Source organism: Gymnodraco acuticeps, unplaced genomic scaffold, assembly GCF_902827175.1.
Source record: "Gymnodraco acuticeps unplaced genomic scaffold, fGymAcu1.1, whole genome shotgun sequence".
Taxonomy (NCBI): Eukaryota; Metazoa; Chordata; class Actinopteri; order Perciformes; family Bathydraconidae; genus Gymnodraco; species Gymnodraco acuticeps.
In genome coordinates this window covers 283,891-295,370 of record NW_022991911.1, presented here as the reverse complement: position 1 = coordinate 295,370, position 11,480 = coordinate 283,891, and the positions used below count along the sequence as shown (strand labels likewise).

At 43.9% G+C, this 11,480-nt stretch overlaps 1 protein-coding gene across 1 annotated transcript in view; it reads left to right on the top strand.

Annotated features, from left to right (window-relative positions):
• Positions 1-7,597: 7,597 nt before the first annotated feature.
• Positions 7,598-11,480, top strand: part of LOC117535609 (helicase with zinc finger domain 2-like) — a gene marked incomplete at its 5' end in the record, with an annotated part of 46,582 nt that continues 42,699 nt past the window's right edge. Inside the window, 3 exons of the mRNA XM_034200134.1 lie at positions 7,598-9,108; positions 10,234-10,417; positions 10,933-11,040. Coding sequence (XP_034056025.1) covers positions 7,598-9,108; positions 10,234-10,417; positions 10,933-11,040 — 1,803 coding nt within the window. The remainder of the gene's footprint in view (positions 9,109-10,233; positions 10,418-10,932; positions 11,041-11,480) is intronic.

The following is an 11,480-nucleotide window of genomic DNA, read 5'->3' as shown; positions in this document are numbered from 1 at the left end:
TTAGTTGTATCATTAAAGGAGATTCCGTTCATCTTGGGTCTATATTTAGTTGTTTTGGGGCTTTTTAAGAATCTCCAACACCAACTGTCATCAGCAGCTCTGTCTCCTCAGGGGACAGGCAGGGGACAGGCAGGGGACAGGCAGGAGACAGGCAGGGGACAGGCAGGGGACAGGCAGGGGACAGGGCAGGGGACAGGCAGGGGACAGGCAGGGGACAGGCAGGGGACAGGCAGGGGACAGGCAGGGGACAGGCAGGGGACAGGCAGAGGACAGGCAGGGGACAGGGCAGGGGACAGGCAGGGGACAGGCAGGGGACAGGCAGGGGACAGGCAGGGGACAGGCAGGGGACAGGCAGGGGAAGGCAGGGGACAGGCAGGGGACAGGCAGGGGACAGGCAGGGGACAGGCAGGGGACAGGGGGGCAGGGGACAGGCAGGGGACAGGCAGGGGACAGGCGGGGGACAGGCAGGGGACAGGCAGGGGACAGGCAGGGGACAGTCAGGGACAGGCAGAGGACAGGCAGGGGACAGGGCAGGGGACAGGCAGGGGACAGGCAGGGACAGGCCAGGGGACAGGCAGGGGACAGGCAGGGGACAGGGCAGGGGACAGGCAGGGGACAGGCAGAGGACAGGCAGGGGACAGGGCAGGGGACAGGCAGGGGGACAGGCAGGGGACAGGCAGGGGACAGGCAGGGGACAGGCAGGGGACAGGGCAGGGGACAGGCAGGGGACAGGCAGGGGACAGGCAGGGGACAGGGCAGGGGACAGGCAGGGGACAGGGCAGGGGACAGGCAGGGGACAGTCAGGGGACAGGGCAGGGGACAGGTCAGGGGACAGGTCAGGGGACAGGCAGGGGACAGTCAGGGACAGGCAGGGGACAGGTCAGGGGACGTTGTGCCTTTTAAGTTTTAAGTTTTAAGTTTCGTGTTCCTCAGAAGTCGCACCTCCTGTTTTACTAAGTCATTAAGTTTCATTTTGAATCATGTGCTTGTGACATTTTATCACTTTTTTCCAGGAAGTACAGGATGTGAGGGTTCACAGGAACACACAGCTTCAGGCTGAAGATGTGAGGGTTCACAGGAACACACGCTTCAGGCTGAAGATGTGAGGGTTCACAGGAACACACAGCTTCAGGCTGAAGATGTGAGGGTTCACAGGAACACACAGCTTCAGGCTGAAGATGTGAGGGTTCACAGGAACACACGCTTCAGGCTGAAGAGGTGAGGGTTCACAGGAACACACAGCTTCAGGCTGAAGATGTGAGGGTTCACAGGAACACACAGCTTCAGGCTGAAGATGTGAGCGTTCACAGGAACACACGCTTCAGGCTGAAGATGTGAGGGTTCACAGGAACACAAAGCTTCAGGCTGAAGATGTGAGGGTTCACAGGAACACACAGCTTCAGGCTGAAGATGTGAGGGTTCACAGGAACACACGCTTCAGGCTGAAGAGGTGAGGGTTCACAGGAACACACGCTTCAGGCTGAAGATGTGAGGGTTCACAGGAACACACAGCTTCAGGCTGAAGATGTGAGGGTTCACAGGAACACACGCTTCAGGCTGAAGATGTGAGGGTTCACAGGAACACACAGCTTCAGGCTGAAGATGTGAGGGTTCACAGGAACACACAGCTTCAGGCTGAAGATGTGAGGGTTCACAGGAACACACGCTTCAGGCTGAAGATGTGAGGGTTCACAGGAACACACAGCTTCAGGCTGAAGATGTGAGGGTTCACAGGAACACACAGCTTCAGGCTGAAGATGTGAGGGTTCACAGGAACACACAGCTTCAGGCTGAAGATGTGAGGGTTCACAGGAACACACAGCTTCAGGCTGAAGATGTGAGGGTTCACAGGAACACACAGCTTCAGGCTGAAGATGTGAGGGTTCACAGGAACACAGAGCTTCAGGCTGAAGATGTGAGGGTTCACAGGAACACACAGCTTCAGGCTGAAGCTGTGAGGGTTCACAGGAACACAGAGCTTCAGGCTGAAGATGTGAGGGTTCACAGGAACACACAGCTTCAGGCTGAAGATGTGAGGGTTCACAGGAACACACAGCTTCAGGCTGAAGATGTGAGGGTTCACAGGAACACCACAGCTTCAGGCTGAAGATGTGAGGGTTCACAGGAACACACAGCTTCAGGCTGAAGATGTGAGGGTTCACAGGAACACACAGCTTCAGGCTGAAAATGTGAGGGTTCACAGGAAACACACAGCTTCAGGCTGAAGATGTGAGGGTTCACAGGAACACACAGCTTCAGGCTGAAGATGTGAGGGTTCACAGGAACACACAGCTTCAGGCTGAAGATGCTTTCTGCACACTGGCAGTTTGGAAACTTTTTCAGTGTGTCAAAGTTCGCCTGTTTCCTGTTTTGTGTTCTCCAACCCAACAACGTTGTAGATCAGCATTAAATACTACTTATCTATCTCATTTTTGTTTAACCACACACATTTGGAAAGGCAGATACATGTTCTGATGTGTCAAAGGTACAGCTGGAATCAACTCTGAACCTGAGCCATAAAAAGCCTAGGTTTGGTGTATCTTGAAAATGTGTTTATGTCTCTAATTGTTCAAAACATTCAAAAACTGCTTCAGTAAAGCAGCTTAACTGAAAAAGATGTAAATGTATAATAGTGGCCTGATGTTTGTACGTTAAAGATCCGGGTCCCAAACAGCTGAGGCTATGGAGAAACGTAAAGCTCTGAACAACAGGTTAAAGTTGCTACGGCAACAACAGGAAACACAATGCACAGCATTAAATACACTTTGTCTGAACTACCACTGCTACAATGTTTACTATCTTTCTATAAAGGGACAGGTTGTAGGATTAAGCGGAACCCTAATGGTCTCCCCTCTCCCCCTCTCCCCCTCTCCCCCTCTCCCCCTCTCCCCCTCTCCCCCTCTCCCCCTCTCCCCCTCTCCCCCTCTCCCTAACCAGACTGCAGCAAAGAGTCACTGAGAGCAAAGGTTTGGTTTCTCTGTTCTGGGCTATTGTCAAAACGAGACAGTGCAGCATGGAAGTAAAGAGGAACCCCTTCATTTCAACAAAAACACAATGATTCATCATTTCACATGATTATACAAAGTTCCATGTAACACATGAAGTCCATTGCAGTAGATACATGCTGTATATGCTAATAGAAATGTGCTTGGATGCCAACTAACAACTCTTGGAGTTGAACATGCTGATGTGCATCATTCAACAGTTGGCATATCAGAATCAGGTGTGTTGCCAGGCCCGTTTACACAAACAAAGAATTTGCTTTGGAATCTGGTGGTGCTAACATAAACAATCTAAGCAAATACGGGGGGTTTTGTACCTTATTAGCAACCCAGTTATGTTATAATTATGCATAAGGATGTGCAGGCAGTGCAAATGCTAACATGCTAACATGCTAACATTAAAGTGTGACTGTCAGTCAGTGGGACTCGTCGTGGCATCATGGATGCCTGTGCCAATGTTAGGCCATCTACTTTCTTTCAATCCTGTTTTCCCTGTCAGAGAACATAGAGAATGTTAGGTGTTGTGTTTCCTGCTTTTTAATCCCTTTTCAAGGATCCTTCTTAGGACACTGCCACCAACACCATCACCTAATCATTTAACTGATATGGACCCAAGCCATGGAAGAACAAACCACTCTTTGTGTGTCTGAATGTTGTCCTGTGTGTGGTGAGTGTGATGTTAGCCTATTTGCCAGTGCCAAAGACACATTTCCATTTATGTAAATGTAATGAACAATAAAGTCATCTGAATCTGAATTTCAGAGCAACTAAGTACATTTACTCAAGTACTGTTTTTAAGTACAATTTTGAGTACTTGAGTATTTCCATTGTATGCTATACTCCACTAAAGTTCAGAGGTAAAATGTGTACTTGTACTCCACTACATGTATTTAATACCTTTAGTTACTTTACAAATGTGGATTAATGATGTGAAATATAATCAAGTGTTGAATCAGACTTTAGTTCCACCTGGAGTAAATCCACAAGCTACCCTGCAGTATACAAAGTCATTCAAACTAGCTGCACCTTCACCAGCTTTGAGAACACTTTCATGATCAATCATTATAAAACATATCATATATAGTATTCTGAAATGGACCAATCTGCATATATGTTTATGCTAATACTTTTCTACTTTTACTTGAGTAACATTTGCAATGCACGACTTTTACTTGTAGTATTGCTACCCTCTGGTACTTCTACTTGTACTTAAGTACAATATCTGAGTACTTCTCCCACTGTGTGATATCTTTTGAGAGTATGAGACCGATTATATAACAACGCCTATCCATTGAAAGCTCTAACTGTTTATCTGTGAGCTGTCCTGCTGATGGAATCCTTGAGTCCAAAGACAGAAACTGGTGTAGATAATGGTGTAAAACTAAGGTATGTCGTATGGAGATTATGAGAGATGGAGTTGGCAGCTAAGGATAGGCATGGTTGAGACACCATTAAAAAAGACCTAAACGGAAATGTCCAACAAATATGATTGAGTAGGGGAATTCAGGATGGTGTAAGAAATAATGGTGTCTTACGTAATGGAGAAAGTCAAGATCAAAAAGGAGAGCCTGAGACCCTCCTGGTGTCTGGTACCTGAGACCATCCCATACTCCACTAATTAGACTGTACTGTTACACACACACACACACACACACACACACACACACACACACACACACACACACACCACACACACACACACACACACACATACACATACACATACACACACACACACATAAGAAGGCGAAACAACTGATAGGAGATGTGTATAAGTCACTTCATGAACTGACTCATGTTTGCTGTACTTTGTTGAATCTTCAATAAACTATATTCTATTGGAAATCTTTTGACTGTTGATTTGTTTTAATGTAAATTATGTGTTAACTTGGTGTTGTGAAGATCTCGAAAACATCCGGCCCAACTTCTCTGCTTATTTAATCTTGGCAACAGTGCCAAAGACACATTTCCTGCAACACAGTATGCAGATTCACAAGCTGTTGTTCATATGAGGAAGAGGAGTGATGCGCGTGCACAGAGCGCATGCCTGTCATCTGAAGCTGTGACGCAAAGCATGGGAAACGAAAGTTAAGTCTGCAGACAGAACACCGTCACCGAGAGAGACAGAACCCGGTCACCGCGAGAGGAGCTGCGGGAGGTGAGTGCACGCGATATCTCAACATTTACTTATTCATATTTCAATGAAGCGTTGAGAGAAATGATTTGAGATAACATGGAAGATCCTGCGAATACACACTTATGAGGAGCTGCCTAATTACGCTCATTACTATTGTTGTTGTTGTTGTTGTTGTTGTTGTCGTTGTTGTTGTTGTCGTCGTCGTCACTGCGATTATCATTGTGATTATCCTATGTATTTATAGGAATAGTAGTGGTAGTAGTAGTAGTGGAAATCCCAGCAGTTGCAGACAGTAATAGGCTACTGTTGAAATAAACTCGTCAGACAGTAAAGGACACATTTTGTAGACATGTTATTTTGAATCAGTAATAACTGAATCGTCTTTAGGGGCATATTTAAAGGCATATTTACCGCTAGAAAACCTTCACCTCAAACCATTGTTTATTCTCTTGTCGCTGACATCATGCTGAGGGTGTGCTGCACCAGGAACATGCTCAGCTGCGCCCTCTGGTGGACTGACGCTGGAAGCTCCATGCAGAGGCACCTGCTGACATTTAGAGGCATAATACTGCTCATCAGACGAGGGAGTAACAGTAGAAGTACCCGGCCAGACCTTGTAATTCAGTCAAAGTAGAAGTACCAGAGTGTAGGAATACTCGGTTAGAATAAAAGTCCTGCATTCAAAATGTAACTCAAGTAAAAGTAGAACAATATCCGCATCAAATTATACTCAAAATTTCAAAAGTGAAAGTAGTCGTTGTGCAGATTGGTCCATTTCAGAATAATATCTATGATATGTTTTATAATGATTGATCATGAAAGTGTTCTCAAAGCTGGTGAAGGTGCAGCTAGTTTGAATGACTTTGTATACTGCAGGGTAGCTGGTGGATTTACTCCAGGTGGAACTAAAGTCTGATTCAACACTTGATTATATTTCACATCATTCATCCACATCTGTAAAGTAACTAAAGGGATTAAATACATGTAGTGGAGTACAAGTACAAGATTTACCTCTGAATCGTAGTCGGGTAGAAGTATGAAATTGCATTAAATGGAAATACTATATATTTGAGGTAAGGCCCTCAATTGTACTTGAGTAAATGTACTTAGTTACTTCCCACCTAGTCAAAGTAGCAATGCTAAAGTATAAAAATACTCTGTTACAAGTGAAAGTACTACATTTAAACAGTACTTAAGTAAAAGTACAAGATTGGTGCATTTATGTGTTTTTACTTCAGTAAAAGTGGGGTTTATTTGAATGACTCCATCTACAACTAGGTAGCTGGACGTTTCATAATATAGGATCATGTATTAGTTGATTTAAACCTACATCTGCAAAGCAACCAGGAAATAAATATGTAACTTAAATGCTCACAAAATATAGTGGAGTAAAAGTATAAAGTAGCATAAAATAAAAACAATAATTGAGTAAATGTACTTATTAACATTATACCACTGCTGCTAATAATATAGTGCTGTTAAATAGGATTAATAATACAAAATAATATGTGTTCCTAGAATAAAAAAATATATGATGTATTTACACTACTTTAAAGTGTTATGTGGATATGATTGAAATCAGTATATGTACAATTGTTTCTTTCTTTTCATTGCTGGTTCATTGTTCATCCTCTGTGGGTGACGATGGATTCCTGAATACTTGAAATGATCTTTTTATCGTTTTCGGTTGGAGCATGTTTATCATAAGTTTGTTGTTATTTTGCCGTGAGGTCTTTGACCAGGATGATAGAGTACCCCACAGGAAGGCTCTGCATTATAAGCTGCATTCTGACCTGTTGCCTATTGTTTTCCTCTACCTTGTCTGTATCATTTATCTGTTAAAAAACAATAAGCCTTCTATCTATTTTCCTCAATGGATAAAAACAAATATGTGTGACCCCATTTACACCTGGCTTTAAGATGTAACCTGTACAGATATCCTATCAGGAGGACAGCCATGCGGTCAGGTGTCAATTCAAGCAGAACTCTTTGGATCGGAGCAATGGGAAGGTCTGGCCCATATTGTAATCAGAATTCAGATCACATTGCAAATGCCAAGAAAAGTAAACTAAATTTGTTTTCGTTCATTGGTGTCTAGACTTTAAATGTGAAAGCCAGACTATGTAAATGATTCAACAGATAAACAAACTATAATATTTGCCGGAAATATATGTGACTAAATGGCTTTCTGAATTGAATTGAAGACATTGAGCGCTCTTCTCATCATGCTGTCTTCTCTTCTGTTTTTTCAGACATATTCAAGCTCAGCTCCACATTTCTTCACTTTGGCCTTCGGTTTGACATTTATGAAGTGAATCCTCCCTCATTCTCTCAGAGGCCCGTTAGTGACTTCAGGTCTATTGGTCTATTGTGACTGAATGCAACACAAATGGAAACATAGAAATTGCTTAAACTCTGGGCATATTTCTACAAAGTACAAGGTCATGACACATGTTGACTGCAGCTGGTGACTCAGCGTATCACCATGTCAGCCACCAACCTTGCTCCTCTTACAACAAAATATGACCTCAAACTTGTATGCACTAAATGCTCTGTCGAGGAGAAAGAAATTACCTACAGGTTCAAACCAGTTCAACACCAGTGTGCACGCAACCTCTTGCTCTGCAGAGCCAAATGTGGCAGCAAATGGAGGCCTGTGTCAAAGAGGCCCACGTTTCCCAATCCCGTTCGGTATGAGGTGTGTTACTTCTTTAAGGAGGGTCAAGGCTGCTCGTACCACAAGAATCGGTGCACCTTTGCCAGAAGTGATGAGGAAGCTGATGTTTGGACATTTGAGAAGTGTCACAGGATCAACCATGTGTCGCTCTGTAACCTTGTAGCTCAGTCTGAGGGAGGAGCGGATCCGCCTGATCACTCTGAGTCTCTGAGGGACCTGCCAGCTCTAGATCTGAAGGCTGTGTGTGATCTGTGTTCTGTCAAAGAGAACCAAATATCATACACAGTTCAGTCGGTGAGTCACAAGTGCAGTAGAAATCTTCTTTTAGCCAAAGACAAAGCCTGTGACCTCTGGAGGCCTGTCTCTGAGCGGCCTACAGGTGGTCGCAACGTCGTTTACCAAGTGTGTCAGTTCTTTGTGGAGGGCTCTGGGTGCACAAAGCACGGGCAGACGTGCACCTATGCCAGAAGCGATGAGGAGGCCACTCTGTGGAACTATGTGAAGGACAAACACATTGGTAGAGAGGAGTTCATCCGACTTGTAGTTGAGTCTGAACCGATTTCAATCACACCGGAGAGTACAGCTGAAAGCATTCTCCAGCAGTTTCCAGGTGAATTCATCGAGCTCTGCAAACGCTGCTTCAATGACAAGCCACAACAACTAACAACCAAGAGATGGAATCCCTCTTGCTCAGCAGATGCAGCGCACCCCTGGGACCCAGTCCTAGTTCATCACCTGTCAGAGAATAAGAGGAAGCACGTCTACAGCCAGGTGCGCCCTCTCCCCCAGAACTGTCACTTTGAGTTCTGCAGTCATGTGACGGAGGGGAAACCCTGCTGGCACCAGGCGGGCCGCTGCCAGGCTGCGCACAGCGAGGTGGAGATGGCCGTGTGGAGGGTAGAGCACGGCGGGGTCTCCGTGCGACCTTATGTCCTGCAGCTGAGCCGGCAGCAGCAGGCGGAGCAGCAGCTGAAGGAGCAGCAGCTGAGCCGGCAGCAGCAGGCGGAGCAGAGGCTGAAGGAGCAGCAGCTGACGGAGCGGCAGCTGACGGAGCGGCAGCTGACGGAGCAGCAGCTGACGGAGCAGCAGCTAACAGAGCAGCAGCTAACAGAGCAGCAGTCGGTCTCCATGTACTGCAGAGTGTGCCTGCTGGTGCTCTCCTCCCCAGACAGCTTCTTCGAGCACTGCTCCTCTCTGGAGCACGCCCAGCTGCTCTCTGAGGACACCACCACCAGGTGGAGGGGCCGGCAGCCCCCACACAACCACCGGGCTGAGTTCTGGCTCTGTGAGAGGTAAACAAACACATGGTAGATCAGGCGTGTCACTGAGGGGAGGGGGGGTAGTCTGGGTTTATTTCCACCTTGAATTTTTTTTAATATGATTTTATTTTCTAATCGTTTTTATTTATGTTGAATTATATATATTTACACAACTTTTTATGATAATTGGTTTTGTATTTGTTCTTAACCTATGTGTTTTTATTATTATTATTTTGATATTATATATGATTTGTTAGTATTCCTGTCATGTCTGGTGTGTTTGTTTTATTTATTTTCTATTTTCTTGGTTGTTCTGTACGTCTTCTATGCTGTAAAAAAGAGACACATGTTATCCATTTAACTTTAGTTTGTGGAGTGTGTAGTAACCCACAGATGTGGAAATGAGTGTAAAATAATTTCTAGATCTTGACAACATTTTGACAAGAGTTTTGATCATAAAGTAAATACTATATAGTTCAGTTCCAGATACCGGGGACTACATGTTTGTGTACACTGTGATCTGTAAGCTGTAATGCACATGTGTAAATGAGGCATACAACTGTTCACATTACACTTTTTTTTCTTAAGAAATGTCAGGTTGTCTTAAACAATCAGAACTCATTTGTTTTATCAAAAATGCCTTACATTACCAAAACTTTATTTAAAACTTTTTTATATATATATATTTTCTATATTTATCGTTTTTTGGGTCTGTTTTATCCTGTTAAAAGGTTGCGCCAATGATCTTCTATATTCTATACCAATCACATCAAATCATCCATCCCAAACAGTATAAGCTCACTATAGTATTGCACACACTCTCTGTGTTGTGATTTGATTTCAATGTGGCATGGAATATTCACTTATTAAAAGCACTTCATTCAGTTCAGGCAAAAATCAAAATACTTGTCCTTTTGAGCAGAATGATCTATCTCTGCTGCCTTTGTTTGATTTATCTTTTATTCAGGCATTTAAAACATAAGTAGTAGTAGTAGTAGTAGTAGTAGTAGTAGTAGTAGTAGTAGTAGTAGTAGTAGTAGTAGTAGTAGTAACAAATAAGTAACTATAATTCACATTAGTATAAACCTCCTGAGAAAAATGTGCAAAATATAGCCATAGTATTTTTATAGTACGATTAAAAAGTCCATTTCATCCTAGACCACAAACATGTGAGTACGGCAGCAAGTGCCCCAAAGCTCACTCTGAGGAGGAGCTGAAGGAGTGGCTGATGCGAGCTGCAGAGGAGAAGGAGATCAGACAGAGCATCGGAGCCCAGGGTCTCATGAACTATAACCTGGAGCTGCTGGAGGAATACAAAAACAGCAGTAATGAAGTACACATAGTGAGTATAAGTATTTGGCACATTATCTAATTCTGTTCAGATTTGTTCAGTTATCTAAAAGTCTTTAAATCCAGCCTTTAATGCATGAATACAGACTGCCAGACTGTTGTACCTTTGTACACAAGACACAACACAGAAATAAACTGGACAGGATTAGGCGTCTCCTTCAAACGCTAAGGGAGAGATAACACAGGTCATACGCAGTCGGTGTCTGGTGCTTTACTGAATTTGAACCTGGTGCATTATGGGTATATATAGACCTGCCACAGACAGTGATCTAAGGGTATAATGTATAGTGATGTGCGCTTCCCCAGGACTGTAGAGTGCTCCCTTTCATTTCAGGAACAGAGATGCCTGGACTTCATCCAGTTACAACAAACAGTAGTACAAATGAGTGACTTAAGAAATAAGAAATGCAATTAGATAGTTCACTACATACATGTTTTGTATATATTACTATATATTCTCAGTTCCTTAAATACCATATTTGTAATTCACCATCTCGAACGTTACAGTTATCAGAGCAAGTCAACGATGTCAGCATCTCTTGTGACGGAGATGTAACTGTGGAGTGTGAGCAGATCAATGAAACACTGCGATGGAACTTCCAAGTTGAAACAGAGGTCAGATGTTTACCATGTTTTTCAATGCATTGAGGTTGGTTTGTTTTCCTATGTGAAATGTCTGCTGCTGAATTAGTCATTTCAGAGTACTTCATACAGACACAGCAAACTGTGTTGTGCCCTTAACACATTTGCTGTAGTGTGTGTGTGTGTGTGTGTGCACTGTGGAAAATAATTAGTTGCATGGTATTATTAATATGTGAATTATCACGATGAATAATGAACTAACCGCCATGCAAAACAGTGTATATTCCTGAATGACACTGAGACAGCAGTGATCATTGGAATGCAGTAATGGGCTTGGAATAAAAGGTGTATGAGTGGAACAGGATGGTTCCAGTTTACATTGAAATCTCTATATATAGTATATCTCTAAATCTAAACCTTGTGGTCCAGGTGAAAACTAATTATCAAGTACTACAGCCCATTGTGAGCTATAG